The sequence below is a fragment of the Pieris rapae genome, chromosome 12 (assembly GCF_905147795.1).
Source record: "Pieris rapae chromosome 12, ilPieRapa1.1, whole genome shotgun sequence".
Lineage (NCBI taxonomy): Eukaryota > Metazoa > Arthropoda > Insecta > Lepidoptera > Pieridae > Pieris > Pieris rapae.
The window spans coordinates 7872743-7887453 of NC_059520.1; the positions used below are offsets into that span (position 1 = coordinate 7872743).

General features: G+C 32.6%; 1 protein-coding gene across 1 annotated transcript; it reads left to right on the forward strand.

Annotated features, from left to right (window-relative positions):
• The first annotated feature begins 138 nt into the window (after positions 1–138).
• On the forward strand, positions 139–14483 carry LOC110999976 (cytoplasmic protein NCK1). Its single transcript, XM_022269283.2, has 7 exons — positions 139–636; positions 2567–2760; positions 4662–4928; positions 5554–5638; positions 6104–6294; positions 9183–9351; positions 10069–14483. The coding sequence occupies exons 1-7, from the start codon at positions 532–534 to the stop codon at positions 10279–10281; spliced, it is 1224 nt and encodes a 407-aa protein (XP_022124975.1). The 5' UTR covers positions 139–531; the 3' UTR covers positions 10282–14483.
• Positions 14484–14711: the final 228 nt, after the last annotated feature.

Sequence of the window (14711 nt, forward strand, 5' to 3'; positions counted from 1 at the left end):
AAATTTTATTTTCTATAATATATGTATAATAACATTAATAAAGGCATTAGCAAATTTAAGCTCTATCGTCGCATTTTGTCGATGGTAAACGCAGAAAGACCAATAAAAATAACTCCTTTCTTTTGTCTATTGATTTATTGCTGCCCCACCGACTGATGTGAAAATTTTTACTTCATTTTACAATTAAGTATTGACATTATGTTTCTTGTGTGAATAAAAAATATAAAGTATTGCATAGTTGTTGTATGCAACACTAAATAAAAAAAATCGACCAATGTGGTGTGTCCCGTGTTCAGAAGCGTATTAAATTGCGATGTTTGTCGTAGATCACTAAAGAGCCTTTTGATTAGGTTTTCGCACGTCCTATATCGAACAATCGTGGGTTTTTATGCTATTGCAAAACCACGGAAGAGTTATTATAGTAAAAAGTTTGAAGTTACGTATTATGTGTGGTGCAGTGCAGTGGTGAGTGGTGTGGACTGCAATGAAGCAGTGAAGACGGCTAGGGCCGATCCAGGGTAGCTGGGTGTCATGTTGGAAACGCGGTCCGTTCGAGCCGCAGACTCGGTGTGGGCGAACAAGCCGCTGCCGGCGCCTCACGCCATGGCGAACTCGAGGCACGGTAAAAGTGCTCAGGTAAAAACCTTCATAATTATATTATATCAAATAATCCAATAACTTAGGGCAATGTAGATTATTTTTTGTACCCTTAACTAATTAAAAGAAAACCTTTGAATGCTTATTATTCATTTGTTATGTTAAATGTACATGTTAAGTTAACATCTGTTTAGTGTAGGTTTTTTAAAATCTATTACACAACTTCCAAACTTTTAGAAAAGATGTATATAATTAATTTTCCTCATTTATTGTAAAATAATAGGTAAAAATGACTAATATTGGTGGTGATTGATGGTTATCATTTCAATTCTTAGTTTCTTTACTTTTAAAAAATACTTTTGTCTAATAGGATTTTTATTATAATGATGGGTCTTGTAAGGCCTCTTAATGCTGAGTGGTCAGTAGTGTTTCTGACCTATGCCATACAGCTAAAAGTATGTATCATATGTTGAGGGGTACTACCTCAAGTGTAAAGTATCATTTGTATAAGTGTACCAAATAACTCATCTTTCATGTCTGTGAACACAAAATTGTTCCAATATAGACATACAGTTGTGGTCTGACTGCTATAAGCAGGTAGTACTCCCACTGTCTCATAGCAAGGTTAAAGACTAAATTCATGTTCATCTATTAGAAGCTGACTCTTTATAATAATTATCAGGTACATATAATATATTAATAATTCCATCTACAATAATACAAGTTATGATGTTACTGTAAAGAATTCAATGACACATTACACAATTAACTTGATGTTAGTTTTAATTGCTCTTTCCTTTGACTCTCTAGTTGTAGCCTTCTGCACTTCCCGTTTTTAATAATGATGTTGATTATTTTGATTTTTATCAGAATTATGCAATATTGAATTAATTTATCAACCACAATTACAAGTTTTTATATTTCTTTGTATAATTTTAGAGTTGGTAAGGATAAAGCTTGTTCATTATTTCATATTTTAATATATTTTTAAGATACTTCTTTTTAATATTTTTTTGTGAATTCCTTTAACACTTATATTAACTACAGTGAGTGCAATTTCGATGCAAGATCGTTCATTGGAGATCATGGGGGATTGAGAATTACAATCGCGAGTAGTTTTCGAAAACCAGTTGTTAAAATCAAACAAAAATCATTGCCAATACGATAAAATCTGCTAAAATATAATATTTATTATAACTGTTCCTATTAAAATAATTTATGGTTAAACTCGTTACATATTCACTATTTATTTTAATACAAGCCTTAATAGTGGTGAATAAAGAGTTATTGCTAGAGGTACTTCCTAGATATATACTTTTTGGAAAATCTCCTCTAGAAGCTAAGTCGAGACTTCTGTCTGATAAGCAGCATCTTATGCCGGTCGCTATGTACCTAGCACCTAAAAACACCCTCTCAGACTGATCACAGTCATAAGCAAACTGTAAAAAGCTACCCCTTTCTCCCCCACACTCTTATAGATTCTTTATGAGTGGCTCTAATCTATTTTCAAATAGACACATAAGACCATCAAGGTATCACTTATTCTACGTAATTAAATTCGAATCTGTAGGCATCCCTACTCATCGGCAAAGAAGGCAGCTGGTGGAGGCCGAGAGAAAAAGCCGGCGTAAAAAACTCTCGGTACTCTTTTAAACTTACTGATACCACCAATCTCGTTTATAATAAACTCACCATGTAACCCTTTGGAATTATCTTGAATAATCCCACGAGATCGGGATTGCATTCGCTAATCGCAGCTCTGATCTAAATCTTTGAATATACTTAAAGAATCCATTTGTAGATAGATAGTAGTATATATAGTAGATGTAGTAGATATATAGATACATAGATATTAATTATCTACATTTCATTCATATAGACAATTTATGGCGTCACGTTGTTGAGGAAACTGAATCTGATGAGGATAAAATAAGCAAATTTTATTAGCACTTAGCAATAACTGTTTCAGGACGACGTCTGTTACGTGGTAGCCAAGTATGATTACGCAGCCCAGGGTGCGCAGGAGTTGGACTTGCGTAAAAATGAACGTTATTTACTCCTTGACGATTCCAAGCACTGGTGGCGGGTGCAGAATGCCCGCAGCCAATCTGGATATGTGCCCAGCAACTATGTTAAAAAGGAGAAACCTTCCTTATTTGACAGGTGAGGTAGCTTCAATCCGGTAAAAAAGTGTTTTCTTTAAATGTGTAAAAGCTATGTTAATAACAGACAATACTAGGTAAGCGTATACAAAATATGTAAGGATTGGAGATTTATTCAAAGTGCATCTCAATTTTAAAGTTAATAAATTATCACCAAAATGATAAATTGTATTAAAGATTCATAACTTCTTTATATTGGGGTATGAAGTTTCTATGTCTCATTTATAACTTGGTGACATTGATAATAAAAAATCAGTGGCCCCTACAATCGTAGGTTTTTTAGGTCTGGGTCTCAAATTTCATCGTAATTTAATAGGTAATTAGGTGATCAGCCTCCTGTGTCTGACATATGCCGTCGACTTATTGGGTCGTAGGTAAGCCGGTTACCTAACTATGTTTTGCTTCACCGTTCGAGCCTATGTTAAATTCGCACACAGAAAGAAATTCCATTGGTGCACAGCCGGAGATCGAACCTACGAACTCAGGGATGAGACTCGCAAACTAAGGCCACTAAGCCAACACTGCTGAATTGATAATAGTCAAATATATATTAATTAATTTCGTTTGACAACCCTTGTGCTTACAAATGTTTATTAAGTAAATCAAATTTAATTAAGTATGTAAAGAAAATAAATAAATAAATAAATGGTATAATACAGAGAAAAAAAAAGAAGATGACCCCACCTAATCCCGAGTTTGATCCGCTTTTTGGCCACCCTGTGTATAAAGCAATATTAAAAAGTTTAATAAAGTTTCAATAAAAATAAATAATTTGTACAATTCACACGTGGTAGAAGTCAAACCTTCAAAAACAAAGTTTTTGTAAAATATAAATTAGACAATCTAAATGTATGATTAAATTTAAAAAAATATAATATACATATTATAAGTTTAATATCAATGTTTAATTTGGTAAAGAATAATGAAAGTTTGTAATTCGATGAAATGAAAAAGAGACAAACACATAAATTAAAGATTAAACGTGGGAGACAACGTTGCTTAAGAGTTTTTGACTTGAAAAATATCCCGAATGAAATTAGCAAGTAATATGAAAATATAAATTTTCGTATCATTGGCAAATCACTCATTTATTCCTAGACAAAATCGCGATCTACTGACTATTTACAAGTCGTAGAGAACTTATTGATTTTTTTATCTAAAAAACACCACACTTCTTAGTTCTGGGCCTCAGATTTCTGCAGTTATTACGTCATATTTTTTCTTAATAGACAAGTGATCATTTCATTCATCTTTGTGTTTCACTTCAAAAAAATAACTTCGGAATATATAACACGCGATTGGTTAAAGAATTAAAACAACTCGGCGGTATTCTTCTTCACTGATTTAATAATAATAATAATTTATTCATGGAATATGGAACACAATGTCAAGGTGGTACAATTGTCAGTCGTTCGCATATTCTGCGACACACAGTGGCGCGCAAATTTATCTTAGTTTAGATTTTACATTATTAGTCAGATTCATATCAATTAAGTCAATTATTATATTTAATACATTATTAAATTTGTATAAATTACCATGTCTCTCACAAATAATAATCGTTTATTGAGTAGTACGTTTTTTCTAAAAGTGCACTAAGTCGCTTTTTAAAGACTCTAGTCGGAAGATCTTTTAATTCTCTCGATAATCTATTGTAAATTTTAATTGCCCTACAAAAGGCGTATTTTCCGAAACAGTTCTAAATTTATTTTTGGCACAGCCAATTTCTCCCCATGTCTACTACTTACTACATTCCATTTAAAAATATGTATATTATGTTTGTGTACGAACAGGGACATTTCTAATATATAAATACATGGAAGAGATTTAACTTTGAGTCTCTTAAATAGAGGCACGCATTTTGCATTGATAAGTCTTTATCAATACATTAATTTGTTTCAGTATTAAAAAGAAAGTTAAAAAGGGATCTGGTTCGAAAACCTTGCCATCTAGTGGCTCCCCGGTTCGTGGTGGCTGCGGTGGCGGTGCGGAGTCTCCTGGTGGCCGGCGTGTTGAGCCCACCGAAGCCCTAGGGACTGCTGTGGTCAAATATAATTATCAGGCGCAGCAGCCTGATGAACTGTCTCTGACGAAGGGAACAAGAATACTCATACTCGAGAAGAGCAATGATGGTTGGTGGAGGGGACAGTATCAGGGGCATACTGGATGGTGAGCATATTTAAGCTGTTTTAATTGAACTTGTAACTTCACTATTAAATGTAGTATGATAAAAGAAATCTCAGTCCAGATTTATGACTAGGATTTTTATCTGCAATACTAAGCTTGGATGGAGGAAACTAACCTACAATACAGGGCGTTCTAGGGGCCTAGTGGACTTTCTATATCACTTTTTATCTCAGGGCTTCACCGCCCTTTGAAATAAAGTTTATTTTCCTAGCATGCACTGGTATATTCTATTTTTCCATTATGTAGTTTTATTTAAATACACTCAATAGAGAATATAGTTTGCTTGCTTCGTTTTTTCAAAATGAAACCCATATTATTGAGTTCCAGATAGATTATTTGTGTTAAAGTGATTTTATGTAAACTTACATATAAGTACTATATCATTAAATTACTATTCCAGGAATTAATTATGTATTTTAATGTAATAGGAGGCAATTAGGCACTTGCCTGTTCACAGATAGGTGCCTGTGAACCTGCCTGTGCCAAAGGGCTCGCAAGTGCGTTGCCGGCCCTAAATATCTTTTTCTAATATAAAAAATAATATTTTTTTTTGATTTATTTAATAAACGTTTTCAGTATTTTTACTTTAAAAAACTTTGTTTTCTAGGTTTCCATCAAACTACACAAGTGAAGAAGATGGCGAGGATACAGTTCATACATATGCTATGGCGGAAAATGTTCTTGATATCGTTGTAAGTTTGATATAATATAAATATATGCTTTTAATTTTAATAATGACAAGGTTCTATGTAGTTAATTTCTTAGTCTGAGGTGCCGATGCACCTTTGTTCCATTTCAATCATACTATTAAAAATATTTTTAGACAATTTCTCTATACACTTCAGAGTTTATGGCCAAAGACAAACATTATCATCACCAGGATGATTCCAGCTGAAGGCTTTTTTGTCTGTATCAGACAATAAAACTGTTTATGGTGAATTAGTGTCGGTAATCAGTAACATACAATAAAAAAAAATATATTTGTATAGGTACAATGTACAATAAAGTATTTTAGTAAAAAAATTAAATACTTTTAAATTTATATTTCTTGCCAGATTTAGTAAGCTTCCCAACGTTCTTCATTTTTGACGAAAAACAATATTTAAAAATAAGTGTTTTATGGAATTAAATAAATTTTATATTTATGTAATTTTCAGGTTGCCCTGTACTCATTCACCTCTAACAACGAGCAAGAGCTGTCCTTCGAGAAAGGTGATCGCCTAGAAATAATTGAGAGACCACCTTCAGACCCTGAATGGTATAGGGCCAGGGATTCCAGAGGGCATGTCGGTTTGGTGCCTCGGAATTACCTGCAGGAACTAGCTGATTACTTGGCTCAGCCTTACAGGTAGGTTCTTGAAGGTATTCTAATATCTGTACCCTTAGATTTTTTTTAATAAAAATTGTATTCTATAATCTATACTCATTAATGAATTCACAATAGAGTTCGTGCTAGGTTTTGAGTGTATTCCGACACATAGACGCATCTTTTTTATAGGCCTTGGAAAGCTCTAAATATTTCATTCCAATCGAATTTTCTTAGGCTATGCTAATTCGACTGTCCAAGAAAGTCTTTTTGTTTTTTGGGGTTTTATACAGGATGGCCAAAAAGTCGTGGTTCAAACGCTACTAGGATTTAAATGGAGTCATCAGCTGCAAAAAAATGTTCTACGGAAGGTCCTTAAGCTCAACCTCTGCAGAGTTATAATTTTCCGTTTTTATAAGAGAGTTGATTTTATTAATTCAGTATTTAAAATTATCTTAATAGACCAGTGCCGAAGCCTTCAAAAATAGTAAAAAATGAAAAAAAATTACAGTAGGATGAAACCCATTAGAAATGCAGGGGAGTATGATCAAAATGAAAGGAAAAATAAATTACGGTCGATCCGAGTTCGGGAAGTGGGAGGGGGGTGACTTTTAAGGGGGAAAAATTGTTTATCTTGATTTCCGGCGAAACTACCAGTCCTATGGAAAAAAGTTAAATGGCAAAGTTGTAGGTCATAAAAAGATCTACAACTTTGGTATTTACATTTTTTTCACATAACCTCAAAATTTAGGTGAAACATTCAAAAAACCAAGTTTTTGGTTTTTTATTTATATCTTTTTTAAAAAGTTTTCTTTTTCTACGAAATTTGGTGAAAACTTACCTTATTATGTCCCAAATATACTGTAATTTATTTGATTAAAAATATTTATTTTTTCGCCTCATTTTAACTTAATATCAAAAAAGCACCCTAATTTTCAATCGAAAATTCTGACGTCAAAATTTCAGCTTTTTTCAAAAAGTTTGGGGGCTTTTTGTTCGTTGAAATATCTACTTTCTGATGGTGTAAAAAAAATATACATTACTATAGGAAATATTATTAGAAAATGCAAAAAATTGAAAAAACCTCAAATTAGAAAATTTTCTTTTAATTATGTACAATTTTGAGGTATTTATTAAAATTTACACTTTAATTACTCAAAAAACGTAAGATTTCATGCTTCATTGATAAACGAAAAAATTGCAAATTAAAATATACTTCTATAATTAACAAACAAATAAGTTAATAAAGTTAATATTTAATAAGACATCTACAATATTTTGAAAAAGTTGTAGAATCTTCTGTAAATAATATTTGTAGATGCCTATTTATTGCTGTTTTAAGATAATTTATATACCTGAGTGACCTTCGGTGAATTTTAGCCCAGTGTAAGTTATTTCATTGAGAAGTGGGGATGGACCTAGGAGGGTCTGGGCCTTACTGCTTACTTACCTGCTATTTCGTAGCAGCTGTAAAAACCGTTAGCCAGTATTCGAGATACAGAGTAGTGTACAACATCGTTTTTTAAAATACACCTGCAGGCTGAGTTACTCTAAGTGATTTGTGAGAAATTTACTTTATTCAAAGAAAAATTCAAAATTTACCGAAGGTCACTCAGGGATATAAATTATCTTAAAACAGCAATAAATAGGCATCTACAAATATTATTTACAGAAGATTCTACAACTTTTTCAAAATATTGTAGATGTCTTATTAAATATTAACTTTATTAACTTATTTGTTTGTTAATTATAGAAGTATATTTTAATTTGCAATTTTTTCGTTTATCAATGAAGCATGAAATCTTACGTTTTTTGAGTAATTAAAGTGTAAATTTTAATAAATACCTCAAAATTGTACATAATTAAAAGAAAATTTTCTAATTTGAGGTTTTTTCAATTTTTTGCATTTTCTAATAATATTTCCTATAGTAATGTATATTTTTTTTACACCATCAGAAAGTAGATATTTCAACGAACAAAAAGCCCCCAAACTTTTTGAAAAAAGCTGAAATTTTGACGTCAGAATTTTCGATTGAAAATTAGGGTGCTTTTTTGATATTAAGTTAAAATGAGGCGAAAAAATAAATATTTTTAATCAAATAAATTACAGTATATTTGGGACATAATAAGGTAAGTTTTCACCAAATTTCGTAGAAAAAGAAAACTTTTTAAAAAAGATATAAATAAAAAACCAAAAACTTGGTTTTTTGAATTTTTCACCTAAATTTTGAGGTTATGTGAAAAAAATGTAAATACCAAAGTTGTAGATCTTTTTATGACCTACAACTTTGCCATTTAACTTTTTTCCATAGGACTGGTAGTTTCGCCGGAAATCAAGATAAACAATTTTTCCCCCTTAAAAGTCACCCCCCTCCCACTTCCCGAACTCGGATCGACCGTAATTTATTTTTCCTTTCATTTTGATCATATTCCCCTGCATTTCTAATGGGTTTCATCCTACTGTAATTTTTTTTGGTTTCAAAAATTATCGACACTGGTCTATAACCTACAAAGTAATTAATAAAATTAAATTAATTTTAATCCAACTTAAATCTTTAATAAGCCCATGTGCACCCCACAACCCACTCTACTCCAAAGGGAACCGAATCGAAGTTATAGGAAAAACACATTTGTGCCATTTATTTATTTATTTATTTTATTTATTTACACTTCGTTGCTAAAGAAATACAAACAACGCAATATATAAAAATTACAAGGGATGCAACGGGCGGCCTTATCGCTAACAAGCGATCTCTTCCAGGCAACCCTAGTAAGAAAAGAAATAAATAAAAAAAAAATGATGGGTGCAAGAAGTGCAGAAGTTATATAAGAAACAAAATAAATTTATTAATATAATATTAATATTTATTTATTTGAAATGCTGCGTCTTTATTTCAATGTTTTATTTACTTAAAGCTAATTTATTGTAGCGAGGCAAACGAAACCGTGCCCCGCGCAGTGGGCGGGGCTAGTTCTAGCGGGGCGGGGCTCGGGACACGCGCGTGGTACTACGGCGCAATCACGCGCACGCATTGCGACACGCTACTCAATCAGCACGGGCACGACGGGGACTTCCTTATACGGGATTCTGAGACCAATGTAAATATTTCAGTGTATAAGTTATAGTTATACTGTATAATGCTTGCTTTATTTTATCCCATGTTAAATTTTATGAATTTATGTGTGTGTCTTTTTTTACTTGTAGACTTTTGGATGGACTTTTAAACTTTTATTATTTGATTTTTTATCAAAATCAATGATTAATATTAATATTACGTATACATTGAGATAGTAAAAAAAGTCTCATTTACATATTATTGATCATAAAACTTTTTTAATCATTGTAGTTTTTATTAAAATTTATATCTTATATATAAAATTCTTGTGTCACGGTGTTAGTAACCGAACTCCTCCGAAACGGCTCAACCGATTCTCTTGAAATTTTGTGTGCGTATTGGGTAGGTCTGAGAATCGAACAACGTCTATTTTTCATCCCCCTAAATGTTAAGGGTGGTCCCACCCCTACATTTTTTTATTTATTTTTTAGACAAAATTTTTCGTTTTTATTTTTTTACGATACACCATACAAAAATACATGCAACCCTAAATTTTCACCCCTCTACAATCATCCCTTATGTTTTTTTTTGTTACATAATTATAAACTTTAATTTTATGGCACAAAAACATGGCAAAACAACGTTTGCCGGGTCAGCTAGTTACTATATATATACTATATAACCCTGAAAGATTCACTTCTACCATGTGTGAATTGCACATGTTTTTTTTATATATACTTAAATAAATAATATTTTTCAGGTTGGCGATTATTCGGTGTCTCTTAAAGCGCCGGGTCGCAACAAGCACTTCCGCGTGCACGTAGAAGCAACGCTCTATTGCATAGGCCAACGTAAGTTTTCCACGCTCGATCAGCTGGTCGCACATTACCAACGCGCGCCTATATACACAAACAAACAGGGAGAGAAGCTTTATCTCGTCCGACCACTTCCAAGAGCCACGCAGAACTGCTGAGCGGTTCACGTTGAGAAGTGACTGTACGATTCCAGACGGAATCGGTCACTGTTCTCAGAATTGAATGTGCTTTAGTCAGAATTGTATGGGGCTGATTCCGTAGATAAGTGACTCCATACTTAAGTATTTGATTCCAAGCGGAATCGGTAAAAAGTGAGTTTTGAATGTTTTGAATTTTGTTTGCTATAGAGTCAGTTGTTTATGGAACCACGTGGAATCGGTCGCTGTTTATGAAGCTACAGATTGTTATTATTTGGTATAGAGTCAGTTGTTTAAGGATTAGGTTCCGTAGAGAAGTGACTCCATACTTAAATGATTCCAGACGGAAACGGCTATAGTTTATTTTTATCCGCTTTAATAACATTGTCACTTCTTCCATTCTAATTAAATTTGAAAATTGATGTAAGCCGTTTGTTGAGGGAAAAGGATTCCGCGACACTGATTCCACACGGAACGTGTTTTCTATAAAATTACATGTATATTGACTTCGTAGATAAATCTAAACGGGATTGTTTTTGTGGAATTACAAAATTTACGTTTGGAATCAAATCAGTTTCGAATGTAATACGTTCCGTATGGAATCAACTTTATAAAGAATTAATTCCGTTTGAGTTCATTATTTGTAAATCAGTTATGTTAGAAATAAATGCAGTTTGGAATCGATTCCGTATGGAATCAGTCTTAGGTTCTGAGATGGACACTATGACATTAACACTGTATGTGACCTTGCGTTTAAATAATTTTTTGAATGTGTCAAATATTGGGCAATGCAAGAAAAACCTCAAAATTACAGTCTATGGTTCCTCTTTATCAAAATGTTTATGGAAAAATTGTGAAAATAATCTATATTACGAATTATGCCTATATTGTATTAAGCCATAAAGCCTAGACAATTCGTGTACTCACTACTTAATATCTTAACGCCCGGTATAACTAACGACTAGTTTGAATATGGAAACTGGGCGTTTGCTATAAAACAGTTAACTATGGTATAGCAGTGTATATTATAATTTAATATTTCCTATAAAACTTTCAGTATGGGATATGTTGAAATATTTCTATACCAATGCGATATCTGATATTACATACGAAATTGCTTAGTGATGTGCTATCGATATTTTAATAGACTGACGAACCTTAGTGCTCTGTGTCGTGGCATGGCCAAATAACACGAAACTATCGATATGCCACATCACTGGCTAGTAGTCTATATTGCGTTGAAGCAACGCCCGTAATAAACCAAAAATTGGCTTGAGCGTTCTCTATTATAATTAGGTAAGCAATTTCTATATCATATATAGATGTAAGTTAGTGTAATTTAAATATATAGTTAAATATTTAGAACCCACGAGTCGTTCGTCTAAAAGTTTACGATTCGTTGAAGGCCCGTTATACACGGGCGATCCGAAAATTGTCCAGTGTATGTACGGACTTACGGACGCATATATTGTGATGTTTGGCTACTATATTAATGTAAGTCACTATCGGGGAGTGGAATCGGCTGGGAACGTGTTTTATGATGGAATCGTTGCGTTATATAGGCCCAATCGTGCTTGGACGAGAATTGTCAATACAATTTTATTGGAAGCTTAAACAGCGCTGTTGGGCCTATTTGAAACTTAAAATGCATATAAAAAGAAAACTCTGTTTTGATAATATAATTGTTCAATGAAATTTAGTGTTTTTCCCATAAAACTCAAAACCAAGGGAACGTAAGAGTAATATCAGAGTCGACAACGAATTAGTTAACTCAGATCAGATAGGAATAATACGGGGATAAACGTTATTTGAAAAAAAAGTAGTAAAAGAGCTGATAATAATTTCAATATGGCCAAATTTAAGCCGATTTTTTAATATTCATACCGGTCTTATTAAACCTCCTTTGCCTATCTTTGACAGCGACATGAAAATGTCATTGAAAATTTCAAAATGTCAAACGTCAATAAATGTAATATATCATTAGACTACTAAAAATATGATTGTATATATAAGGGCAACGAATAAAAATAGATTCCCAAATTGAAATAGTTGTTTATCCTCGTACGGGTCGGAATCGGATCTCTGACGTGGCTATGCTAGTCAATACGCCGGCATCACACGCTTCGCCTACTATACCATAAACAGAATTCGTTCAAGAGTGACAGAAATATAAAACTACGTCTACCCACATATTAAATTAACTTAATGATTTCCCAATTTTTCTTCTTCTCTTCTTCAGGTCCTGCGATTAAATCCTGGCTATGTACCAATGTTTTTCTATCAATGCGCAATGGATTAAGTTGTGGTGAAGGAAAAATATACAGATACACAATTTTACAGCCAAAACTAAGTTGTAGTGAACCACAGTTCTTACTCAAACTCAAATATCTTAATTCAAATAGGTAAACTAGTACACTTATGAACCTAAACAGAAAAGATGTTTAATTGATTCTAAATTTACATTTACTACCAGTTCGCAATTCAAGTAGAACTGGCATGAAAATCTGCGCCATATGTTAGGCTTTTAGGCACGCATTTATTTTACATCTACCCTCGTTATTAAAGACAATATAGACATAACATTTATTACTAACAAAACAAAAGGATTTTTAAATATTACTTTGAATATCACTTCACTGCCTTTATCCGTATGTAATGATTTTTACCTTTCATTAATTTAACATCTCAAAAGAATATTAGAATGTTCTTCAAAACGAATTAAATTTCCCCAAAACCGTGGTGTTTTAATACTAAGTCAGAAATTGTGTGAATTGCTTTGAGAATTTGCATCCTCATAGATTAGTTAATGTTCTGTCACTTTTGAAAGGGTTTAATTTCATATAAGGTTTATACATTACTATAATTCAATACACGTCTATAGAAGAGTATTTAACAATGAGATTAAAATACAGTTTTGTTTAATGTAAATAGTTTTTTTTTTAACTTAGCAATAATGTTTTGTAATAGAAAAATTGATTTATAATATATTTTATGATTTCGTGTAAGTTGTGATCAAACTTGGCAGCTATTATGTTGTTTTTTTTAATACAGTATTTAAGATTTAGTTGTTGTAAGTTTTAATGTGCCAGATATTTCCGTGTGTAGTCTTCTGAAATAAAAAATATCACGCTCTTCCGAAACGAGGAGTTTAATTTGCGTTTTGACGTATTTTTGGGATTTATGTTCAGAAATATATATTTTAATATAAATGTTGGCTCCTCACTAATGTCGTCCAATAGAAGACAGAGCGACTGATCATTGACACTCCACAGATAAGTATCGCATAGACAAGCTGCGATATCTAGATTTGTTTATTACTATAAATGGTTTAAACGTGGAGAAGGTAATGAATTCGGTTTTTAATGATTTAATCGTGAATTACGCAATTAATAATTAATTAATAGTATATTGAAAATAACATCGTGTAATGGAAACTTGTAAACGTAGCTTGTCTATCCGATTTCTTGTATAAGACAAGTTATTTTTCTATAAAATATATTTGATTTTCATCAAAATACCGAGAGAATTTTCTGTCTGTAGAATTATAACGTCATTGGAATGATTTCCGCATTTATAAGGCTTTATTCGACTCGCATTTATTTGAAAATTATTTTCTTAAATGATCTGAAGGACTGCGATCATGCCTACCCTTTCTATCGTGGAAGTTTTTATTGCGAGGGAAAGAGATGGCATGATGTCTACGAGTCTTATTTCCGGTGTACTGTGTGATAATGTTTGTCAATTTTGTGACAAATGTATCGCGATCGAAGATTGTAAGTTACTAGATCTTTTTGATGTATTTAATACGTTTTATACTCTATTGTAAGTAGACATGTAATTGGAAGTTAAACAGTAAAGTAGGGAGGTAGAAACAATAGAAATGTAATAGAATGATGCTTGTATGAATTTGTGGCGAGTACCAAGGTTGTAGGCGAGGATTTTCAAACGAGATTCGTAGAGAAAAATTGCAAAAATACCTATGTGTTCGCTTATTGTATAGTTAATTAATTCTAAAAGCGAACATAATAATCCGGAGGTCCTTCGAGATGGTACGATTTGGTACATCACATAGTAAAGAAAAACATTATTAGCAGCAGAGGCAGTGATCAGATAAATTACGACAGAATTGTCAATAAACCTGGACAAGTCTATGACCATAACTGAGTTCTTTAAGGCAGGTTTTTGTTGCATACCAGTTTAGAACCAGCTGCCCTCTAAAGTATTTCCGAACCAATTCGACTTAGGGTCCTTCAAGAAAAGAGCGTGCTAATTCTGAAAGACCGGCAACCCACTCGCGAGCCCTTTGAGTAATCATGGGCGGCGGATCACTTAACATCAGCATTCTGATTTGCCTCCTGTTCTTTAAAAGTAATACCAGCGGAAGTGATTTAACAGTCAAAGTTGGCGTATTGGTCGATAATCATTTTGAAGTCCTCAACTACAATTTTGAG

What these genes read in the sequence shown, in the direction of transcription:
- LOC110999976 (XM_022269283.2), top strand. Translation starts at nt 532, where the DNA reads ATGTTGGAAACGCGGTCCGTTCGAGCCGCAGACTCGGTGTGGGCGAAC. An exon ending in AAACCTTCCTTATTTGACAG is followed by an intron (nt 2,761 to 4,661) that starts GTGAGGTAGCTT and finishes AATTTGTTTCAG; the next exon opens with TATTAAAAAGAAAGTTAAAA. An exon ending in AAAATGTTCTTGATATCGTT is followed by an intron (nt 5,639 to 6,103) that starts GTAAGTTTGATA and finishes TGTAATTTTCAG; the next exon opens with GTTGCCCTGTACTCATTCAC.